Source organism: Vipera ursinii (genome assembly GCF_947247035.1).
Source record: "Vipera ursinii genome assembly, chromosome: 1".
NCBI lineage: Eukaryota > Metazoa > Chordata > Lepidosauria > Squamata > Viperidae > Vipera > Vipera ursinii.
The window spans coordinates 227,848,982-227,874,394 of NC_139512.1; the positions used below are offsets into that span (position 1 = coordinate 227,848,982).

The following is a 25,413-nucleotide window of genomic DNA, read 5'->3' on the forward strand; positions in this document are numbered from 1 at the left end:
CAGGGCCTTGCTCATGTGAGCATCATAGGTGCTCAGGGCCTCACTTGCACAGGTTGTGAATCCTTGTGGCCCCACTCGCATGAGCGCTCAGGGCCTCACTTAAGCAAGTATTGCAGGCGCTTGCAACCCCACTAGCACAATAGATGCTCAGTGCGCACACACATGCCTGCCCCTCCCACAAAACCATCCCCATTCCACCCTCCACCCTGCCAACATGGAAAGGTTGTGGAACTCTGCTCTGGGGAAGATATCACCTGGAGGTTAAACCAGGTCAGCTTGGGAAGGACTTTTGGTTTCATTTAAGACTGTAAAGGAAGTCTCTCCACATCTGAAAATGGAACTCCTGAGCAGTTTAGGAATTGTGGAGTCCTTGGTGCTCTCTGAGCTTGGTGGTCTTCTTGCAGACAATTCATTATCAAACTAGGTAACATCATCGGTATCAATGAGTGTGGGGTTTACTGCTTATTTACATACAGTAGCTTGCCCTGCCAGCACTAGTAGTGATGTTACCTCATCTGGTAATGAAATGTCTGCAAGAAAACAACCAAGCTTAGAGAGTACCGAGGATCCTCCAGTTCAACCCTTAGCTACAAATATTCCCTTCTATCAGTTTAGAAGAAAATTCAAAGAAGGAAACAGTAATTATTTTAAAGTACACGTGTCCATTGAACAAAGTCCTCCCCTGCCCAGGAACGTAGCCTCTCTCAGTATCTACTCAGATGTAATCCTGACCAAGTGCTGTGGGACCTTCTCCAAGTTAAGTAGATATGGAATTGCAGCTTAAAGGACATTTAGGGTACAAAACAACAGGAGGTTTTAACTTTTTTAAATTTTTATTAAAATACTTAAATAAAACAGCTAAATATAGAGTAGGCAATTATCTGTCACTGTACTGACTGTTAAAAACTGTTCAGTGGGCTTATTGGTGTTATAAAATAGCTTCTTTCAAATATGAATCTGGGGAGGGAGGGAGGGAGAGAGAGAGAAATGCAAGCAGGCGTACTGTAAATAAGACTTCTCACTTTTGTTTCAGGTCTGGAGATCAAAAAGTGTCATTCTGTGAGCTGCAGTTTACAAATCTCTTAGGCTTTGTACTTGACCCAGTTTCTGACTCAGATGGCATTCCTTATTGATACTGAAGAACTCCCAGTGCAGAATCTCTACTTCAAACCAGGACAAGGAGGCAAAGGGGCCTTTTCAATCCTTTTCTTCCACCTGCATTTGTCATAACTGGAATTGGGGTCTACTTGTGACAAGAGGAAAGTTTTTTATGAATGCCAGTGGGAACTTCTCCATGCAAGCAACAGGGGACCATGAGAAAAATACATGAGAAAAATTAAAATGGAGAATTTTTTAAAGTCCATTTGCTGAATGCTGTTTAACCTTTTCCTTTCAAAAGTTAAGTTAACTTGGCTTATTTATTCCTGGAATTAACAACAAGGGAAAAAATATTCATCAGTAATTGGTGGTATGTAAGGGCAAAAAATTGGATTATCTCATGTAAATGTACAAATACTAAACAACAGGTGTTACAACGCTGCATTGGGTCTATTAAAGTGTCAATATATTAAAACACAAGCACAAGTATCAAGAATGATTTAATGATTAAACACAAAACATAAGAATGCAGGTATTTCTGACAAGCTAAGGTTTTTTTTATTTTTAGCACACACATATTTAGACAGCATATTTTGTTTGAATGGTAAAGCTGCTGTATGAAATATGTGAAAACTTTGCAAATCAATAACTAGAAACCAAGACATGTACATATAAGTCTTGAGAACATTAAACACACACACAAAGTAAATCAGTGCTGTCTTATTCAGAAACAAGGGGGGGAGGGATGCGTAGGAATTGACTGAAGAAACAAATCAAATCTGCAAAGACTAACCCTTAGTCTCAAACATTAGCTGTACGAGAACGTGGTAAACTCATATCTGTATAAATATAAAATCATAAAACTCTTTTAATATATAAACTTGGACAGACAAGGATGGAGGGAATGGCTTGATACAAAGTACAGATTAGCATGTTAACAGATTAAAACGCCACCATTTTGCACAGTATATTTCTTTACAGATACCTGCTTATCAACCAACACTGTAAATACCTCTGTGTGGTTTGTGTGTGGGACGGAACCATTACAACATAACAGAGATTTCAACAAGCATTTCCAAAATAAATGTCCAATGACACAAGGAACCAGAGAAGAAATGGATGGAAGGAAACAAACCTCATTTTGTTCCAAGAATTTTTCATATAACTATAGTCTGACATGAGCTAACGCAACATTCTGAAAAGGCAAAAGCTGGAAAACATTTACTAGAGGCACATTTCTAAAGTCAATGAGTTGGATCCAAGAGTTGCTTGTGTGAATGGAAGGATTCCTATTTGCACTGGGGCAGATCCCCCATTTTGCAGAAAAGTTTCCCTATACAGACATAGCCTTCTCTGCCCTACGCTATTCATTCTCAAGTATACTCCGGCTTCAATACTGCAGAGTAAGGGGGGGAAGCCAGGGTTCATCCCAAAGTTTTGTTAAAAGTTGCAATAACAACTGATTGGCAAAAAACTAGGAAAAATGGGGCAAATGCTAGATTTACCCAGGAATAGCTTTGAAGTGTGGTTGAAATAATGCTGTCCGTCATGCTCAACACCTGCAATTTTCAGAGATCTGCTTCGTAATTTAATCAAGAGCCCTTTCCTTGGCTCGCTATGGTCCAACCTGAAGACTCATTCTATGGTTTTTCAAGTGAGGGAAAGACAGGGCGATGAAATGGGAAAAGAACGAGCTGTGCCTTCCTCAACAGGAAGAGAAGAACCCACAGCTGGTTTCATCTCAGATGTTGTCTGTCGTTTTAAAAGGAAACAGCAACGTTTTCAGGATGCAACACTGGGAACGTTTGGTGGGAGAAAGATAGCAGGCTAGCCTCCCCAAGCATCCCGCAATGCTTAAGAGAGTCAGCATCCCATTCTAGACACTGCCAAAGCAAACGTGAAGTTTCTGTGACTTATTAAAAGTTAATGGAGAAAAATAAATTACTCTTAAAAGGTGAACTGCTGCAGGCTTGTTACAAGAAAACAAGAAAAAGAACAAGTCCTGACCAAACTAAATGGCCATTTAATTTTTTTAATATTTTTTTTTTAGCACTGGTGTTATTTCAAACAGAGCATATATAGAGGCGTGAGCGCCTTTGAGCGTCATGGCAGACAGCCCACTGCATCTCTCTCTTGATTTGCGAAAGGAATTAAACAACGCTGCACCTCGGCTGAAAGAGATGCCTCCCTCAAAACGGGCTGCACACATACTGCGCCAATGGTGAAGGGTTTAACAGGGGATTTACCTTGGCTTTCTGGGTATCACCTGTATGGTAGATAGACATTTTTATATTCTACACATGAAAATAGCCATTTGTAAAAATGGTCATTAAGGAGATTGCATCATCGGTATGGAAATATAATCCCTCCACAGGAAATGAGGCTGTACGCTTGAAGATGTGGGGAGACCCTCACACATATGTATGTGAACTTTTCATCAATGACCCTGTGTGCTTCTCTGTTTGGTATCCATACTAGGGCCATAAAATGCCATTTGAGAAGCTGCTCCCTTAGAATGAAACAGTTCCATACATTTTCAAACTGGTAATTAGATTTTAGGCCCTGCTTTTATTTTGATTTAAGGCATGTGTGTTTTAAACTACTGGAAAAAAAAAGAACTGAATTTTGTCATACAAATTACAGTAACATGCACTATCTACAATTAAAAATATGAGTCTGAATTACACTTTTGGAATTGTGAATCCTAATTCAGCACCTATTATTTTGACTAGTAAGGCAACAGCAGTGTCTGTCATACTACAATAACACCACCTTCCACATTTTATGCTTCAGCCTATGATCATCCAGGATTATCAACATCATCAACTTTAGCTTATGGACAGTTTCTAGGATGTTTTGCACTGGTTAAATCCTACATAAATCGACACTATTCTAGGCAGGAATAGTTACAGTAGCTGTCAAGAGTTATCAGTGCACAACACACATTGTGCTTACAATCAGATTTTGTTGTTGTTGTTGCCTGGGATATCAGAATAGTTTTTCAGTTTGGTCTTCAATCCTTCCTTTGTTTTATTTGCTTCACATTGTTCCCAAAAGAAGAAAAGCTATTTGTGTGCCCATTCATAGCAGCTGCGGATCCATTCTGATATTCTTTCCTTCTGGAGGCTGCTTTTTTGTTGTAAGTCTTTAAAACAAAAATCACAAACACACAAAGAGACAGGTCACTAATAGCTTTTGCCACAGGACCAAAGAGAAGGGGAAAAAAAAATCAGGGTGTTTTTTTTTAAAATTACGTTAAGTATCTTCCTCTACTCAGATTGCCTTAAGGGGCAGAGTCCGATTTGTGATCAGAATTAAAGTTTGCTCAAACTACAGTCTCCTGTACAGTAATAAAAAATAAACTCTAGTCTAGATTATTGCAAAATGTGAACAGAACCTTCTCTTCATACAGCCTAAGGGTAAGGGGGATGCTCGTGCTCATTCAGTGCTCCTAATTCCGGGGAGATCCAAAGGTACTCCTTACTAAATTCAAGAAATTATCATCATCCTAAATTTGGGACACAGAACCAGGCTGAATTGAAACAACTTAAGATCCCCACCAAACTAACAAATGGAGGGGGGGGGGGGAAGAGACAAACCATGTCACACTTACTTAAAAAGATCCATTTAATTAGATCACTGTATAATCTTTTAGAACAATATTTAGTGCATTCTATAGCAGAGTCCCCAACCCCTGGGCCATGAACCATTTGAAATCGGGCCATGGAAGGGGCGGGCAAGCGCATGCATCCCCACTTGTGCAAGCAGTGGGCGAGTGCTTGGCCCCTCCATTTGTGCAGTGCCCATCACTCACGCAAATGGAGCTGCACGCACGTGTGCTTGCCCACTGCTTGTGCAAACACATCCCTTCTCCCTTACCCCTGCCAATCCACAAAGCCAGAAAGCTTGGGGAACTCTGTTCTATAGTACCTTTTCAGATGCCTACTAGGACTGTGCAATGTTTTATATTTGAAGGCCAAAAAGTGCTTTGAGCCTATGGGGTCACAAAAGTAGCCCTGCCTATAATTTCTTAAAACAACTGTCTTTTCCTGGGATGACTCAGCAATCCTGAAACTGGGAGAAGGCATACTTGGCTTAAGGAGCCATACAAAAATGCATAGAATGAAAGACTCTCTCATATTAAAATCCAACTGTCCACAAATTTAAGAAGCACGTTTTGATGCATGAGCCCTTCTAGCAATTTTTTTTTAATACTGGTGATGGCCATCCCACTCCTCTTTTTCTGGAAAATACCTAACTTAACTTACCTGGACATAGAAATTTGCGAAAAGGATAATCAAGGAGATCATATAACCAATTTGGAAGTATAACCATCCCATAGGGAAGGAACAAGGCCAAATGACCCCACAGGTTGTCTGGATGATTGTCAGAACAAATTGTATCTATAGGGTAAGAGGAGAAAATGGTTATTTAAGGAAACAGCAAATCCTGTAGTAGCCAAGCAGAGCGAGAATCAATCACAATCGATCACAATCCTACTGTATGCTCTTATTAAAATCTGCACCACAACTTCCAGCCATTCCGTAAGGCTAACTGGGAGGTTGATACTTCTGACATTCAATTAAATTCAAGAAGTAATATATAAAACATGAAGGGAGGTTACCAAAAAGATAAAAGTGACTTTTGTGCAAATGAGCAGTGCTTAAAGATGAGTTTGGGCTCAATTGCGGCTGTACGTTGAGGACTACCTGTATGTCAAATGGAACTCTTCCGTTGTACATGCCTTTGTACGCGTACTAAAGGGTGGGACATATACTGGAGCTTCTGCACCTGCTAAAAATTGCTATGAAAATTAAAGAATAGGGCAGTCTACTGAACTTTTCCTCTCTTGGACAAGAGTCCCCACAGCTCTGCTATCAGCTCATACGATGAATTTGGATACATTAACATTTATTACAATGTACAAATACAGTCCACAGCTAAGATTGGGGTTAAGGCAAACAAATTTAACTACAATCAGAAACCAGGAATTTTAGTTACAAGCCCCGTGGCCATATGCGTTAAGATCTCATACAAACTTATAAATGTTTGGTTCTTTCCAAAAAGAACTTGCTCCTATTTGTTGAAAAAAGCAACCACAGTTCACTGCAACTCACCAGCTGTCCCTGAGTGATGTATTTCTTCCACCAGAGATATGGACGCATAGATGGGATAGCAGATAGTCCATAGTAGGAATACATGAGGACATGAATAAAACTGTTAAGAGTGGCCCCAAAATACGCTATGGGTTGTAAGGAGAGAGGGGAAAATGTAGTGATGAAATGTATCGCTCTAAATAAGTTATAAAATTAATATCTTACAAACATTTGAAATTTAGTCCAAGATTAGAATAAAATTAAAACCTGGAAACACTAAGGAAAGGTGGTGTAATGTCATCTCTGAATTTAATTATAAGCGATTTCTCCCAAAGCTACTTAAGAGTGTGGTTTCTAGGGAATGCCACAAATTGTAATAGCACCGACTTTGTTTATAGGCTGTAATTCAGCTGTACACATCAACATTTATTGCAATCAGTAGTCAATCTACATAACCACGGAGATAGAAGAGGCATCTATTTACATCATACTTTGCATCTAAGCATTTACTACCAAAGACGAATGAACTTTAAATGCACAGTGACCGTTTCCTCATCTCTCTCATTTGCTAACCTGGTGCACACAGACGGAAGTTATTTCCTGCAAGCGCTGCGGGCATCTGATGTTAACAGTATGGAAGCCTCCACGCTGCATGAACATATAAATGATAACATGTCTGTATGTGTGACATTAATGTAGAGCTGCTACTGCAGAGAAAAGCTTTTTGATAGCTTCTGCCCGGCGTTGTTTTGGACAGTTTGGTACCTATTTCCAATTGGTAACTCAGAACATCTAGCACAGTGCAAGTTGGCAGGGGACAAACATCTGGCAACATACAAAGCTAAACAAAATAAGACAAAGAAGTAGCAATCAAGGAGAAAAGGTAACTTAGTGAAGGAGTTAATCAATCAGCCTCACCTTTGGTGACTTGAGAATAAAAGAAGTTTTACCAAATTAACCACAGCTTCGACGATTGTCATTATAAGCCTTATAAACAATTAGAAACAAAACCCTTTCAATCTAGTGAATTAACAGAAGGCATATATAGGCAAATGTCTACAGAGATTCTCAGCCATCTAGGTCATAGTTATCCCAAAAATGCGTTTTCACGAGGCAACTGGACTTTGTTTTTCTTTGAAGACATTTCACTTCTCATCCAAGAAGCTTCTTCAGCTTCTCATTTTCCTCACCATCCAGTCAGAGCTGAAGAAGCTTCTTCGATGAGAAGCGAAATGTCTTCAAAGAAAAAAAAAAAAAAGAAAGTCCAGCTTCCTCCTGAAAAAGCATCTTTGGCATATATAGTCAGTCCTCAAATTATGAACTTTCATTTAGTGACCATTTGAAGTTAGAGCAGCACTGAAAAAAGTGACTTATGAGTATTTTTCACACTTACGACCGTTGTAGCATCCCCATGGTCATGTGATCAAAATTTGGGTGCTGGGCAACTGGCATGTATTTATGACAGTTGCAGTGTCCCGGAATCATGTGATCACTTTTTCCAACCTCTTGATAAGCAAAGCCAATGGGGAAGCCAGATCCACTTAATAACCGTGTTACTAATTTAACAGTTGCAGTGATTCACTGAACTCCGGCAAGAAAGGTTGTAAAATGGAGCAAAACTCAATAGATGTCTTGCTTAACGCCAGAAATTTCAGGCTCAATTCTGGTCATAAATCAAGGACTATCTGTACACATGCAATCTTTTTTTAAAAATGAAACTTTTCTAGATTTATACTCGTGTATATGTATGTACAGTATCACAGACACACTGATCATCTCCCATCCAGAGTCCCAAGAATACTTACAGTGGCCACAAGGCACCCAGTTCATAACAAACCACCAAATATTCAACATAGTCGTATGGTGGTACACATGAAGAATGGTGATTTGGTAGTTATTTTTTCGTAATATAAAGAAGAAAGTATCCATAAATTCGATGAGCTTTGAGAAGTAATACCACCAGAGGACCCGTATAATCTGGTAAGAGGAGAAATAGTTCAGATGTTTTGATCCACAAAGACATGTAAAATAAAACTCCGGGGCATTTTCTCTGCCTCAAAGTCAGGTGCTAGTTGGGCAAGATCCTAGTGCAGGGGTCCCCAACCGCCGGTCTGTGGACCAGTACCGGGCCGCGGCATACCAGCAACCAGGCTGCGCAAGCAAAGCCCCATCCGCAGGATGTAGGCAGCACACAAATCCATGCCCCCTCCGATCCACAGAAAAACCTCTCTCCATGTACCCATTCCCTGGTGACCAAAAGGTTGGGGACCTCTGTCCTAGTGGATCAAGTGCTCCTTCTGATCCACTGTCTGCTAGAGCAGTTTTTCTCAAGCTTGACAGCTTGAAAATGGGTGAACTTCAACTCCCAGAATTCGCTGGCTGGGGAATTCTGGGAGTTGAAGTCTACCGATCTTCAACCTGCCAAGGTTGAGAAACCCTGTGCTAGACCACGGCCTCATTCAATAGTGTTCTGGGCTTCCAAACACAGGACCATTTCACGGCCAGGTGTTCAATCTTTCCTGTTCAAAGGAAAGAGAGGTGGCTCTACTGTGCAGTCCAAACACTTTGGGCATGTCTGAAGCAGCTACTTGATTATAGGTATAAAACTGAAGCTGTGACTGAAGTAGAAGACGCTATAATTTTATGCTTATTAAACTGTAGCTCAGGTGCATCAAAACTCACAAGGGAAATGTTTAATCCTCACATTGCTACAGAGATCCCTGAACAATCTGAGCAAACATGAGTTAAGGCTATTGTATTCCCTAAGCTTTTGCCAGGTTGGAGAGACTGAGGTCCAGAAGAAGGTTGATTATGAAGGGAGAGAACTAGTTTTGAGCAAGCTACAGAGAAGCTTATTATGAAATAGCAAGCTAGCCTGTTTCGGTAGCCCATGTTGATATCTGACTCAATTAAAACTAAGTTAGAAGACAAAGAATAATTAGACTGAAGAATTTACAAACAAAAGCAAGAATTAGGTGAGAAAATTAACCCCCCCTTCCAACAATACAATGGGTAGCTGATGGAAAGAAGTCTTTTTGGCTGAAACCCCAAAATAAAGAATGCAGTACAAACTTTTAGGGAAAGCCTCAAGACTAATTTCTTTTCCCTGGCATTATCCAGGATTATGAATGTTTCAGGCTCAATTGTTGGGGAATTTTGCAATTTTAGCATTTTAAGGGATATGCCCTTTGTTACTGTTACTAGCTTTCAGTAAGTTGTGATGTGTATTGCTTGCTCATTTCTTCCTAATGTTACAAAATTAAGATAAATATATTCTGTGGGTTATTAAATCTATCGCTACGTAACAGGCACCTGGCATAACCTAAAGCAGAGACCATTAACCATTAGCTCTCTTCATTTCGATGTTTTAGATGTTTTTTTTTTTAACAAATTGCACGACCACCCCGCTCTCAAGATTGCACAATCTCATTTTTTCCCACTTAAGACAAGCACTTCAACACCTGATTATGAAAAGAAAGAAATGGATGGGACTGAGTCTTGAACTACCGGAGAGTTTCAGATTAAGAGGTCAACCACTACAGAGTCTTGAAAAGCTTTTCATTCCTTTTGCATGCAATTCTTTTAGAGCAGGGGTGTCAAACTCAATTTAATTGAGGGCCGCATCAGCATTGCGGTTGCCCTCAGGGGGCCGGGTGGGTATGGCCTGGGTGGGCGTGGCCTACTGGGTGGGCGTGGCTAGAGTGCATATGGCCTACTGGGTGGGCGTGGCCAGCTCTACATTGTTCGCATCAAGGGTGCCTATGGGGGGGCTGGGCAGGAGTGGGACAGATCTGAGGGTCTCTGGCAGAAGGAGGGTCTCAGGGCCAGAGCCAAGGCAGTGGGGGCCGTTCCCTCACTGTTTCCAGGATGGCTTCGTGGGCCGCATGAAACCACTTTGTGGGCCGGATCCAGCCCCTGGGCCTTGTGTTTGACATGTCTGTTCTAGAGCCACACTGATAGATTATTGGGGTTGGTTACCTGTGGGTTCCAAAACCTATTCAGTCACAAAATTGTTTTTTGAACACTACAACTCTCAATACAGTTGTATCATTTGACATACTCCCTCCTGTATGATACAATACTGTTTGGACGAAAGGCAGGATAAAGATGCTCAATTCAAATGTAAATTATACGAGTCAGATAATTCTTAGTGAATAATTTAATTTGGGAAGAAGTTCTGAACTGATACTTCCCTGTTACTGTGACACGAAAAAGAGAGGTCGACAGGCTTGGCTCCTTTGCTGACACCAGGTACATAATAGAAATGGGGAGGACAGACAGATTTAGAGGACTCTAAATTGTTCTGGGTCTAAGCAGAATATAAGACTCTAAACTGTTCTGGCTCTAAGCAAAAATTTGGCAAAGCAAAAGGATTCAGACTGCGAATCAATCTAAAAATTCCTAAACAGAGTTTTTGCACATTTTTTCAAAAAAGGATAATGGTACTGAAATTTCAAAACAATACCTGCTGAAATGATCACACGATGTTGATCAGATTACAACTGGAAAGTGCATATTTCAATGTTGCAGACAATGGCTTATATCCAAGTTCCATCTTAGCCTGTTTTGAGGTGCTCATTTTAAAAATGAGGTTAAAAAAAATAGCAGTACTCAGTGATTATCTACAGCCTCCAAAGAACCATTAGGCTCATATCAATGATTCCTCTAAATGCCATATCAGATTAAAGGAGACTTTAAAACCTCACAAAATAAAGGCTAAACGTTTCAAATAGATGAGGTTGGTCTACTGATTCCTGGAATTGCTATTGAAATTGAAAGTCTAAAAATGTATTTTATTACAATTATTTTTAGTCTGACTTTTAGAATAGAGCCCTGCCAAGGAGACACGTAGAAAAAATGATAAACACTAATGATAGCAATTGCAAGCAATTACAAGCAGCCTCAAATTACAATTTAAGAAAAATTCAAGACTAAATGGAGAAGGAGAAAACAAGTTTGAGCTTTAGAATGGAATGGAATGGATTCAGGGGTGAAGACTGGACGAAACATATGAGCTCCCAATGGAAGTTCATCAGTCCTCAAGAAAAACTCAGCAAGGGTTGCTCAAACTTTATGACCTATCTTTTCATCCTTAAAAAACAAAGAAACAAAAACCCTTACAAAATATGGAAGACTATTTTCTTTCGAGCAATTATTCTACAAAACAGACAAACCAGAAGTGGAAATCAGAAGAGCATATTCCAAAGGAGAGCAAGATGGGCGTTAAAAGCATCCTTCCTAAAGTGAATCATGTCGACAACACTTCGCAGGTATTAATTAGGATGTACTCCCCATTTCTGCAACGCAGCCAAACTTTTATGAACTCACTCGTTAGATTTTTTGCTATTTAACTCCCTGCCACTAGTTCCAAGTACTGTTCCATTTGAAGTGTTCCATGCAAATACCTGTTTTTTTCTTTTAAATCAGAGGCGCACTACGAAACTGAAGAGCTTGAAAATGAAGGAGTAACACCTGAATTTCTAATGCATTCCCTGCAGGTTTTCGGGGAATGGTATTATGTTCAGGCAGTATATTGTGAGCAAAGGCAAATTTTAAGAAGGGATTTCACATTTTAAAAAGGGCTATTATTTTCAACTGCAGACTTACTTAGAGTTACTGTTTAAGAGAGTTTTCCTTATAACAAAAATCTTTCTGGGTAATCAGAAACAATTCCATATCCTATTTCTTGTAGGAAAGACAAAATAAATGGTTCCAATGATGGTGTTTTTGCTCTAAACACTTTTGCAGGTGAAACATTCATTCGTGTTATCTGGAAGGCCCAGGTTCCATTCCTCACCCAGCCTTAAAACACTAAATAACCTATCAAGCCTTTCCATCCAAGTTGGATTCATATGGTTGTTAGGAAACTGGGGTGCTTAAAGCCATTTACTAATAATAAATATAACTATTTACTACTATTACTACTACTATTACAATTTCACTTCAAAGGTAAAATTACCCTTTAAAAAACTTATACAGTATATTTTTGAATTTAAAAAAGTAATAAATTAATTAAATCAGTAGATTTAGAGTGTAGTACCAGCCAGGTCATATTGCTCTTTAAGCAGTCAGTTCTGACTTTTTTCCCCCTGTTAATTTATAAAAACAAACCAAGTGAGTTTTATTGCAGACTACTTTACCTACTTCTCCTACATCAATAAGCCATGATATATTAGTAAATCTTTCCCATGCAAGAGCCACACCCATCTACCATCCTGGCTGAACGAAGACAGATCAAGTTATTATTGTTCAAGGCCTATTATGGGTTATATTACTGGTAAACCCTTGCTAGCTTGAACAATGAAAAAAGAAATCCCACATACACCTTCTGCAAATGTTTGCCTTCCAACTCTTATGACAAGTCTTCCTTTAGAGAGATTTGCACAAGCGTCGCTTCCTTTTGCAAAGCGTTAGCAGGCAATTGAAATTAAAGGCTCGGTCGCCTTTTCCGACGGATGATTCAGATAAAGCATGACCTCAGCCATGCTAGCTGGAATTGGAGGAGTGGATTCTTAGCACGTTTGGAAAACATGAGGTTGAGAGGGCAGAGCTTAGAAGAGCATCCTTCCCAGGCAAGCACGCTCACACCTGTAGGAAGTGTCTTCTTCCAAGAGATAAAATAAAGCAGCAGAGGCAGCTTGGGACGTTACCTTCATATCAGCTTCCCCTCCACTGTGTGTATCCTGACAGAAGAAATTGTATCCTCCTTCCCATACGCCAGTCACCAGCTAGTGCAAAACAAACATTTGGTCAGTAGACAGCAGGTGTTTACAAAGCGATACCCGTCAAAGCTTGAAAGAATCCAAATCATATCCAAGACAACCCAGAAAAAGCACGAGGGGGGTAGACCTACCCCATGCAGGTACTGCTCGACTGACCGAAGTTACAACGGCAATGAAAAAAGTGACTTATGACTGTTGCAACATCCCCACGGTCATATGATCAAAATACAGACGCTTGGCAATTGGTTCATATTTATGATGGGGTCATGTGACCTTCTGATTGGATAGCCAGATTCACTTAACAACCATGTTACTAACTAAACAACTGAGTGATTCACTTAACCAGAAAGTGGAAAGAAAGGTCATACAATGGGGTCAAAATTCACAACTAATGTCTTGCTGAGTAACATAAATTTTGGGGCTCGGTGGTGGTTGTAAGTTGAGGACTACCAGTAAAGCAGGGAGATTCACCTTTTCTCTATCTTTCTGCCACACCTTCTCGTTCTTTTTCCCTCTGAAGAGCAGCTGAAGGAAGGGCAAATAATCCTTGCAAAGTCTGAACTGGTACTCACAAAAACCTTCTGATATTACATGGAGGAAGAGGCCAAAGACAATCTGAGGGAACACCTGCTGCCGGCATCAAGCTCCCTTCGTCCAGTGCGCTCCCACAGGGCGGGTCTTCTCAGGGTGCCACCGGTAAGAAATTGCCGGTGGACGACACCCAGGGATAGGGCCTTCTCAGTGGGGGCGCCTGCCCTTTGGAACCAGCTGCCAGTGGAGCTGAGGACTGCCCCCAACCTCCGTTCATTCCGCCGGGACCTGAAGACCTGGCTCTTCGAGCTCTCTGGCCCAGGCTGAGAATTTTAATTTTACTTTTAATCTTAATTTTAACTGGGGTTTTACTTATGCAGGGACGAATATAATTTTTTTAATCTGTTTTTAACTTTTGTATCTCTGTTTTTTAATCACCCTGTAAACCGCCCTGAGTCCTTCGGGAAAGGGCGGTATATAAATGTAATAAAATAAAATAAATAAAATAAAATAAATCCCCTCAAAGGTTGGAATTAAATAAGCTTTAGGATATTCAAGTTATTTAATATTAAAATATTCCATTTCTTATACATAAGTCTTTTATGCTTCAGATGCCTGTGGTCAAACAGGTTCTGATAGTTTCCAAAATGTGTAAGATTGCAACATTCTGGTTTACCAAAAGCAAAGAAGAAATAGGAACACACCACAATTAATTCTCACCTTTTCAAACACGCAATTTGGTATGTCAATGTGATACAGGTTTCTCTTATCTCTGAGCAGAATAAGAGTTTATATTCTAATCCAGGGGTGTCAAACTTAATTTCATTGAGAGCTGCATCAGCATTGCGGTTGCCCTCAGGGGGCCGGGTGGGTGTGGCCTGGGTGGGCGTGGCCTACTGGGTGGGCGTGGCTAAAGTGCATATGGCCTACTGGGTGGGCATGGCCAGCTCTACATCATTCGCATCAAGGGTGCCTATGGGGGCCTGGGCAAGAGTAGGACAGATCTGAGGGTCTCTGGCTGGAGGAGGGTCTCTGGGCCAGGGCCAAGGCAGTGGGGGCCGTTCCCTGTTTCCAGGATGACTTCGGGGGCCACATAAAACCACTTCACGGGCCGGATCTGGCCCCCGGGCCTTGTGTTTGACATGTCTGCTCTAATCTATTCTTCTGTTAATGCCTCCCATTAACCTTCTGTTTTAGGTTTCCTGACTGATTTGCAAGGGGGGGATGCGCGTATGTGCACTTGCAGTCCAGTTTGGGCAGTCCAGTTCTGAATAGCTCACAGCTGTGGACAACGGCCCAGGGGTTGGGGACCCCTGGTATAGCTGACAGTTTGTGAAACCTGGTGCCACATGCCAGTTCCACTTGATTTGAGCTGCAAGGAGCCTGTATTATGTGACATAAGTCAAACTGCATGACTATGACAGGGGAAGCCCCACGCTCAAATCCCAAACAGCTATCATGCTCCTAGATTCACCTGACCTACTTGTAATTAAGATTACAAGTAGTCCTTGTTTTATGACTGGTCATCTTACAAACATTCAAAGTTATGATGGCTACAGAATGGGTGCTTTAGGGTCGTAACATACCCACACCCAACATAAATGGTCACAGTGTATCTTGCAGTCATGACTGCATCTTGCATGGGTGGCCTTTATGACTTGTTGCATTTTGCATTGATATGACTGCAATTTGCAATGTTTTTTTTTGCCAGTTTCCAAAAACTACCCATTCACATGGGCAAAACATGCCCTTCAAATGAAAAGATTCTCTTAATGACTGCAGGCTTTGGTTAACGATCATCCCAGAAAAAGCTTATTTCTGGTCACATGGGTACGGTCGACGTAGGACCACAATTCTGTGATCAATTATTTAATTTTTAATTTTATTTTACATTTTTTGTCTCACCTTATTTTTTTGTAAATAGGTCAAGGTAGTGAACATATCTAATTCGCCTTTCTGCTCCTATGTTCTCCACAGTAACAACCCTTGGAGGTAGGTTTGGCTGAGAGACAATAACTGCCCCCAAATCACCCAGTTGGCTTTCATGGCTAAAGTGGGACTAGGACCCCTGATTTTTAGCATAGACTTTTAACTACTAAACCAAACTGGCTCTCCATTGTGGCTTTAAGTTGAGGACTACCTGTATTTCATGGACTTAATGTAAACATAACACAAAGAGGAATACTGCTTAAATGATTATCATAAGTCTCTGGAAGAACAGTGGGGTATTTATATAGTTATACTTTAGCTATGTAGATAGACAGATAGATAGATATATAGAGAGATAGATAGAGACAGACAGACAGACAGACAGACATGCAAAGATATACTGTATTTTATAAGCAAACATACACATATTCTGACATCATCCTTGCCTTTAAGAAAGAAGTTAAAAGATACCATTCATAAAGATGCTAAAAGGGAAATAATCAGCAACAATTTCAGTGCCAAAGTATTTGATCTAGCATACATAAGACCAATGTTGTTATCTTATTTCAACATTATTTTTGATAAAGCAAATATGTCCAAGTGGAAAAACAAATACCATCTCCCCTAAATAAATAAATTGCATAATTGTATGAAATTTTAATAGGTTACATTTCTCTGATAAGTTCTTTTTTGTTGCTGATTGTGAGATATATTTTTTTCTTACACAGCAATTATCGCCTGGAAAAATCCTTTTTTCTATATACAGTAGAAGCAAAGCTTTCCTTAGGAAGGATGACATTTTAAGCTCTTCTATTTTCCCCAACTCTTGGAGGAGCACTGAGAAACATCTTTTGAAACTGTGCAGATAACAAGAAAAACACTGTTATTTCTGTCAATCCCGTTTCTCGGATAAAATCCCGCCTTAGTAGAAACCAGTCACCTTATTTTCTATAGACTATGGGTGTCAAACTCGCCACGTCACGTGTTGTGATACATCTCAACTTTTTTTTTTGCACTGCTGGAGCTGGGGTGGGTGCGGCCTCCACATGATGCATCCAGCCCACGGGCCGGCAGTTTGACACCCCTGGTATAGAATTTATTTATCCTATGGTTTGGGCTATCTTTCCCCAAAGATATGAGAAAAACCAAAGTATCTTACATAGACTTCCTATTTAGATATTATTTAAGAGCAAAATAAACAGGTGTAGACTACATCAAGGACTTTCCGTCCCATTTGTTGGGGTAAAAATGGCCTAGAATTCCAATACAAACTAGAGCATGCCACAAACTCTTGAATAACCAGAGGATATTGAAGTTTGCTCTGTAAAAAATACCAGCTATGCTCAGAATAGCATGGAAATTCTGATTTGTTTATATCCAGACCCAAGCAGTGTACCCATCCTGCAAGAGACCCCTTCCTGTTATCTGCTTAAACCCCTTACATAATTTTGTTTAAATATTCATTAATGACATTTCAGGGTCATGTCTTCTTAAAGTGGCGAGTCTATGGAGTCTATATACAAATAAAGAGGATGAACACACAAACCTTCCAAGACTGGAGTATCTAAATAAAAAGCATATTATGGGGATAAACAAAGCCCTAGGACTTCAGCATAAAGAAGGACAAATAAATCTTGTAGCCTTAGAAAGATAAAAAAAGTTTATGTAGCTGTGTCAGACATGTTTTAAAGTGCACTTCAGAGACATACTAAGGAGCTAAATATAATTCATTTAGAAGAGAGTTATCTGTATGGTCAGCATAAAGAAAGCTCTACTTTATGTGCAGTGAATTTCAACTATCACTTGTAACATGTGATGATCTTAATTCATTTGACCTCTTTCCTCCTTGACTTCATATAACACTTAAACTAACAACTTCCTCCTGAAATAGAAGAGCTGTTTTGCATGTCTTTGTTCCTAATCATATACAGAAAATAACACAAACAAGATGATATGCTGAGATAGTGTTCTGCCAAAATTAGTTTCCTGAAATATTGCAAGTGCATGGCAAACGTGCAATTTATGTATAGTATCTGTTTAATTTGAATTCTACAAAATTAAAAAAAATGCACAGGTGAAAGCTTGTGCACTCATATTTACATGTGGGATATAGTTTGTGAATAGAGCTTACACTCATATGGTCCAAAACGTATAAGTAACGTCTGACAGGTTCACACTCCATTTGAAGACAGACTGGTAGAGGCCTGGGGATGGTAATTTTTTTGACTCCCTGTCCTATAGAACAGCTTCCTTCCAGAATTCAGATTGGGCACAACCTTGGCTTCATTATAGAACATGTTTCTCAACCTTGGCAACTTTAAAATGTGTGGCTATCAGCTCCCAGAATTCCACAGCCAGCATGCTATGATCACGTGATGCAGAACACTGCAACTGTCGTAAATACAAGATGGTGACCGAATGCCCAAATTGCAATCACATGGATCTCAGGAGTGGTGCAACAGTTGTAACTTCAAGGAAGGGTTACAAGTCACTTTTTTCAGTGTAGTTGTAACTTTGAACTGTTAATGGTTAGTCAAGGACTATCTTTCTGTATGTGGTTGCTGCGAGTCAATAGCAACCTGATATCACATAATAAATCCATTTTTTGTAAGTTTTCTAAACAGAACATTTAACATATCTATATCAATTTTAAAGAGTAGAAATTTTAAAAGGTACATATTTTTTTGTGCTCTTACTACTTTTTGATGGCTAGCTCTCTTATCACGTGATAGACGTACCTTGCTCGATTATTGAATATGTGAACTAACTCTTTCGAAAAACTCTGCATTTAAGAAGATATGCCAATCTAATCCACAAGAGTTCTTTCACTGAAGCAACTTCCAGTTGCATTTCGCAATTAATTAAAATAGGTCTGACAAAACTTTCTGTTCTCTTTTTCCCCCGTTGCTAGAGGCATGCAGAAGGTTAGATCTAATTTCCTGTTTTTTCAGATAATAACCAGCTCACTTTTTTGTTGTATGTTAAGGACATATGTCCTTAACGGAATGAGCTATGCATATAGTATTGGAAATGATCTTTAGGGAAGTACAGATACTCCCTGTATGACCACAATTGAGCCCAAAATTTCTGTTGCTAAGCGAGAAAGTTGTTCAGAGAATTTTGCCCCATTTTACAACCTTCTTGTTGTTAAGTGAATCACTTCAGTTGTTAAGTTAGTAACACAGTTGTTGAGTAAATCTGATTTCCCCATTGACTTTGTCAGAAAGTGACAAAAGGTGATCACATGACCAGGGGACTCTGCAACCGTCATAAATATGAGTCAGTTGCCAAGCATCCAAATTTTGATCAGATGACTTATGAAGGTCATAAGTCACTTTTTTCAGTGCCATTGTAATTTGAGGACTACCTGTAGAAGACAAAACAGAAATGCTAGGGCAATAAATTGTCTGATCTTACAGGCTTAAATAAAATATCATCCTCATTCTGCAAAGCCTGAGCTCCCAAACAGAGGCATATTTTTCCCCCTTTCTTACCTCATAAAACATATAGAAGGACAGAAGGGTAAGTCCAATATTGTAGACCACTAGAATTCCCCTGCATGAAAACGGCTGTCGGTTCTGCATATACTTTGGTCCTAGCCATATAATTAATAAATATAAGACAGAGAAGATAAAGGTAGGTCTGTAGTTCGTCAAGAGAAACCATCCTTTTACTCTGGGATCTGAAACAGAAAATAATTTTTATTACAATTGTTCCTATTTTGCAGCAGCCGGGATTTAACCCTAGCAAATAGCTGCCCATTCCAGATTCCAACACCTCCCTCTCCCATCTCTTTAGGAAAGCTTCAGTCATAGAAACTGAAGGAATAATAGCTGGTAAATACACTCAAGTGTCTTTTGTTCTTATTTATGCAACAGCACTCCCCCTCTCATATTAGGTCTGATTTAACTGTGCTGTTGCTAAGGGAAGTATAACTAATTATGTTCTCTTTACTTTATAAAATGCCGTTCCCCAAAAGAGCACTTGACATGCCACTTCTCATATTTGTTTCTAAAATCCTGATTCAAAGTACCTGCAGCCCATTATTTTTTTAATTCTCCATTTTCGGTTAAATTTTATCTCCTACAATCCTATTATGGGATTATGTTTTTTAATAAGAGGAGCTGTAAATGAGACAGTGCCCGACTTGCCATTTAATTTGCTGTTCTTGCAGTTTTACTGATGAAAAAAGCCTGCAGTGCAGCAAAATAATGGGTATTAAAGATTATTTTTTCCCAAACAGCTTTGAATTCTCTTGGGAAGAACTGTTTCAGCTCCTCCATTCAAAATGGTCTTCCAGGAGTTAGAATTTAAAACTTTCATCCATTCATATTTAACAGTATTGGGGCTTCGTCTTAATTCCCATTCATTGGATGGCACAATTAAGCAAATGAGAGCCAGTTTGATCTAGGCGCCAGGCTAAAAACCAGGAGACGGTGAATTCTAGTCTCGCCTTCAATATAAAAGCCATCCAAATTGCTTCCCATGCAAATATCTCAAATACTAATGCCAGTGTGGAATTTGGCACTACTGAATTTTAATCTTATACAATAATCTGAATGCCTGGAATAAATGTTGTGCCAATTATGCTGAGCCAACTTTGAGCTGGCTTTGGATACAGATGAAGACTAATAAACATCTGAGGAATTCTATGAAGTATATTTAAGAGGCAACAGCAAGTACTTATTTTACCCAACTTGTATGTATGTATGAATGTATGTATGTATGTATGTATGTATGTATGTATGTATGTATGTATGTATGTATTTATTTATTTAGCGTATGGCTGGTCACACACAGAATTAAAAGCACTTCATATTTACAAGTTAGAACAGTTAAAACAATTTTTTTTAAAAAAGAAGCAATTATTAAAACCTAAGAGGAAAACAGAAATAACATTTCAGAGTTTATTGTCGAGTTTGGAGATCCAGTCAGTAGCTGCCGTTGTTATGCAGAGGAAGTCCTTAAAATCTCCTGTGTATCTTCTATTAGTGCATTCCCTCACTGTATGTTGGATAGTCTGTCGGGGAGCCCCGCAATCACATTGTGCTGAAGGTGTCTTTCCCCATTTATACAGAGAATCGGCACACACCCCATGAGTCGTTCTAATTCTATTGTATGTCACCCATATGTGTCGGGGTAGATTAAATCCTGGAGGTATACTATTAGGATTAATATGCTCAGAAATATCTTGGGAGGTATAGCTACTCCATGCTTCCATCCATTTTTGTATAGTGCTCTGATGTTCGGCCAGCAGCTTAAGCACTGTGAGGAGTGGTGGATTTCTTGACTTTAATCGACATCTTAAGAGATCAGAGGTATAAGCATGAATGGGTAGAGAGGAGTTTAGCAGAATCTTACTATACTCCCAAATGAGAGCTTCTTGTCGTCGTAGGTGCGGGGGAACTATGTGGCTAAGAACTGGTAGCCAGTGAATAGGTGTAGATTTTATGCACCCAGTAATTAATTTCATCATATGGTTGAGTTGAACATCAACAAGTCTTGTATGTGAGCTGTTTATCCATACAGATGCGCAGTATTCCGCTACAGAGTAGCAAAGCCCAAGGGCTGCGCATCGAAGAGTTGGAGCTGAAGCTCCCCAAGTTGTTCCGCATAGTTTTTGCAGAATGTTGTTTCTGCTGTTAACCTTGGCAGCCATATTCTGAATATGTTTTTTAAAAGACAGTGTCCTGTCTAAGGTGACCCCCCAGATATTTTAGAGTTGCCTCATATGGGAGCAATTCGTTATTTAGGTATACATTGAGTTCTCTTTTTGCCAGTTTATTATTAAGGTGGAAACATGATGTGACTGTCTTACTTACGCTTGAGATTAACCTCCATTGGTGGAAGTATGTGCTCAGAGTTGTAAGGTTGGCTGTAAGTACACTGTAAAGTAGCGTGGGCGCACACAGAGACGGACACTCAGCTGGGTGATAACTTCTTTATTGAGGTCAGGAACAACGCTGGGGAAAGGGGGTTACCTGGCGTACCTTTATACCTGCCCAGGTGAAAACCAACCAATGGATTCAAACCTGGGCTTCCCGCCAGTGCAGGAGGCCAATAGATTTAAACCCTGGCTTCCCGCCAGAGCTGGCCATAGCCCGGGGCTGTCAAACTCGTTCAAACCAGGCTTTCCCACCAAATGTGGTTATAGCCTGGAGCTGTCCAGCCCCCTGCTGTGCTGACAGCCTGTGTATGCTTAAGCCACATACACTACATACACCTTCTGTAACTTTGATGTTCTTGTGGCTATATGCTAATGCCAAGTCATCAGCGTAAGAGAACTTTGTTGATAGCGTGGGTGGTATATTGGAAACATATAAGTTGAATAAGGATGGGGCCAATACAGAGCCCTGAGGGAGTCCATTATTCAGATGTCTTTGCTTACTAATTTTATCGCCCATGATGACTTGAAAGGTCCTTGCTGAGAGCATGTTATTTATTAGGCGGCCCATGGTCCTACAAGGGACAGCATGGAGGAATTTGCTTAATAGACCATCCCTCCACACTGTATTGTATGCTGCTGTGAGATCCACAAATACAACAGATATTTTCAATTTATTCTGATAGCTGCTTTCAGTGTGGCTAGTAAGACTAAGGACTTGATCGGCACAGCTCCGATAAGATCTAAACCCAGCCTGTTCAATCGGTATTTGTTCGTTAATTTTCTGTCCAATTCTGTTAAGTATTAACCTTTCAAGTAGTTTATAACAAACACATAACAGAGCAATGGGGCAATAGTTTTCTGGCTTGTTGCTTTCTTTTCCAGGTTTTAATATGCCGATTACCTTGGTTCTCTTAAATTCTGGAGGGAGCTTACTGGAAGTTAGGATATCTGTGTAGAATTTTGCAAGCCATTCTCTTGTGCAAGGCCCAGAGTGGATGATAAATTCAGGCATTACTCCATCAAAACCAGGAGATTTTCCATCTTTGACATTCTTCAGGGCAGTATCTATTTCACCCACTTGGAAGGGTCGAGCATATTCCTGGCTAGGCGAGCACAAAGTTTTTAAGTGCTTTACTTCTCTTTTCACTAATTTAGTATGTTTCTTATCCTGGGGTACTCTAGTTAAGTTGACAATTCGAGTTGCTACTTGATCTGTTGTTTGTGTTGAGCTGGTTGGTCTCCTCCCAATTTTTTCAGTAGGCTCCATGCCTTCCTGCTTGAGTGTTTAAAGTCTAATCCAGATGTAGTTTGCTCCCATTTCTGCCTACGCGCCAGGTCAAGGTTATGAAGAAGTTCATCGGCTATCTCAGCATCACCATTCTCTAGATGTTTTTGGTATAGGTTTTCGCAGGTTTCATTCCATCCTGGGATATATTCCTTTCGGAAGCCACGTGGGATGGATTTTTTAGCCAATGACATGATTGCTCCGACAAAGCGATAGTAGCTTTTACTAACTGCCGGGATACGTCCTATTGTGTTCTCAAGGTCCATCGTAAACTTTTCCCAGTTGGCCATCTTCAGGTTCCACCTTGGTCGGGATATAGATCTGATAATAGGTATCTTTATTCCTGTCTTAATAATAGATCTATGTTGGCTATGGGGGAAGGTTGGTAGCATTTGCCGAGAGGCAGGTACAGGTTTGGTTTTATCTTGTGTAACAAAACATAAGTCAGGGTTATACTCTTTCTTCCATGCAGCTGATTTAAAAGTACCTCGATCTTTAGCATCAAAAACTAGGTATAGGTTGTTCTGCTCTGCCCATTCGCAGGGGGTCTCGCTGTTAGTATCATTAAGCATATATCTCCATTGGGTATGGTGGCTATTGAAATCTCCTATATAGATGCCCGGGTGTGGAATCCTTGGAAGAACTGTGTTAGGCCAAGAGATAGTAGGGGGCTTATAACTTGGGTGTCTCCAATCTTAATTGTGATAGTGTAGATGTTATCCTCACTGCTTGTTTCCAATAAATATGTGTTTTCAATGTTATTACGCACGTATGCTATCAGACCATAAGTTTGATGAAAAATAGCGCCTAAGTCGTCATATCCAGGTATTCTTCCTCTGCTTTTAAGCCGCTGTTCATTCTCAATGCGTGTTTCCTGGATCACAGCCAAATCGACATAGTTTTCAAGTAGTAGTCTGGAGAGATGTTCACATTTTGATCTACTACTGCCTTCGATGTTGTTCGCATATACATATTGAACTTCCAATACTCTGAATCATTTTAGTATTGGTATTTGTTATTTCTAACCCTACTTGTAGAAGTTAAGAGACTGAATCAGTGTAGGAAGAAATGCCTTGCTGTCCTCTCTTCCCTATTCTTTTTAATCTCAACTTTATTATTTTTTATAAATAACTAAAGCTGGGGAACATGTCTAATACTTCTTCCTCCTACTTTCCCTACAACACCAACTGTGTGAGGCAGGTGAGCTGAGAAAGAGGGACAGGTCAAGAGTCACTCAGACAACTTTCATGCCTAAGGTGGGACTAGAACTCACTGTGCCTTAGTGATTGGCCCAAAGTCACTCAGAAAGCTTTCCTGCCTAAGGTGGGACTAGAACTCACCATCTCCTGGTGATTGGCCCAGAGTCATTCAGATGGCTTTCATGCTTAAGGCGGGACTAAACTCACAGTCTCCTGGTTTCTAGGCTAGCATCTTAATCCCTACACCAAACCAGCTTTCTGTTATTAAATGTTCCATCTACTTGCGCCGATAGTTACAGCAAGGAGTTTACAGTCTGACTGAGAGATGCCAGAACAGAGAAAGATGTACAGATAGTCCTCAACATACAACCATTCATTTAGTGATCTTTCCAAGATACAACGGAATTGACAAAAAATGACTTATGACCATTTTTCCACATTTGCAACCGTTGTAGCATCTGCATGATCAAAATTTGGATGCTGGGCAACTGGCTTATATTTATGATGGTTGCAGTGTCCTAGGGTCATGTGATCACCTTTCTGACAAGCAAAGTTAATTGGGAAGCCAGATTCACTCCACAACCATGTCACTAACTTAAAAACTGCAACGGTTCACTTAATTACATGGCAAGAAAGGTTGTAAAATGGGGCCAAAATAACAACTGTCTCACTTAGCAACAGAAAATTGTGGTCGTAGGTCGAGGACAACCTGTAGGGGGAGTTTATTTTCTTGTGGTTAAGAAATGGGTGGAGCTATCAAGTTTATTTCCTTTAGACTGTACAGCTAAGAAAGGCCAAACCTTTAGAGTAGGCATGTCAAACTGTCGGCCCACGGGCCGAATGCGTCACGCTGAAACTGCACCCATCCCATTGCCGGCAATGGGGAAAGTCACGATACGTCATGCGACGTCATGTGATGTTGCGAGTTTGACATGCCTGCTCTAGAGGAAAACAGCCCTCCAGCTAATCATGCCTGAAGCTGTTGTAGCCAAATCAGGCAGAGATTAGCGCTGTCTAGATCTTAACAATTCAAATCTTTGAAAGTGAGCTACATACCTCTTGGCCCAAGCCAAACATCCAGGTAGTTATTGATTGTTTTATCCAGTGATTCCATTGTATCACCTAGAAAGAAAGAGGAAAAAAAAAACATTTATTTTTTCTGTAGATCTCTGATTGAGACCCAGTTAAGATTTAACGATAATTCTGAACCTTTGATGCAGTTTTACAGGAACCGCCATCGTATTTTTGTTTTGTCTTTCTGAAACATGTGAGAACAGTTGGCATTAGGTAGCTGCATTTTCTGTACTAACTATACAGTACTTGCTGCATATCCCTTGACAGTAGCACAAAGTTAGGACCTGCTCTAACTAAGCTGTACACTGAAATTACAAAGATTCTCTTCAATTGCTTTAGAAGGTTAAAAAAGATTTAATGAATCATACAATGATAATTTGCTGAAGGGTGGGCAGCCTGATGATGCACTGATGTTTTATATAACAAATAACCCCATAGCATTTACTTTGTCTGAAGCTCATGGGAGTTGTAGTCCAAAAAAAATCTAGAGAAGACCAGGTTGCCTTCCTTTGCAAAAAAAAAAAAAAAAAAAAAGGAGCTTCAAATAGGTAGTTGAGCCTTGGTGGAGCAGTGGGCTAATGCCTCCTTAAGT

General features: G+C 40.1%; 1 protein-coding gene across 1 annotated transcript; it reads right to left on the minus strand.

The window, feature by feature from the left end:
• Positions 1 to 883: 883 nt before the first annotated feature.
• Positions 884 to 24,865, minus strand: ELOVL5 (ELOVL fatty acid elongase 5). Its single transcript, XM_083352831.1, has 7 exons — positions 24,804 to 24,865; positions 18,871 to 19,058; positions 12,845 to 12,922; positions 8,000 to 8,171; positions 6,216 to 6,340; positions 5,367 to 5,501; positions 884 to 4,243 (listed from the first exon to the last, which is right to left on the minus strand). Exons 1-7 carry the CDS (start codon positions 24,859 to 24,861, stop codon positions 4,112 to 4,114), a joined length of 888 nt encoding a protein of 295 aa, XP_083208957.1. The 5' UTR covers positions 24,862 to 24,865; the 3' UTR covers positions 884 to 4,111.
• Positions 24,866 to 25,413: the final 548 nt, after the last annotated feature.

Coding starts and splice junctions, on each gene's coding strand:
- ELOVL5 (XM_083352831.1), bottom strand. CDS start 24,861: ATGGAATCACTGGATAAAACAATCAATAACTACCTGGATGTTTGGCTT. Junction 12,923..18,870: donor CCTTCTATATGTTTTATGAG/GTAAGAAAGGGG, acceptor GTTTTGCACTAG/CTGGTGACTGGCGTATGGGA. Junction 8,172..12,844: donor GAGGGGAAGCTGATATGAAG/GTAACGTCCCAA, acceptor TCCTCTTACCAG/ATTATACGGGTCCTCTGGTG.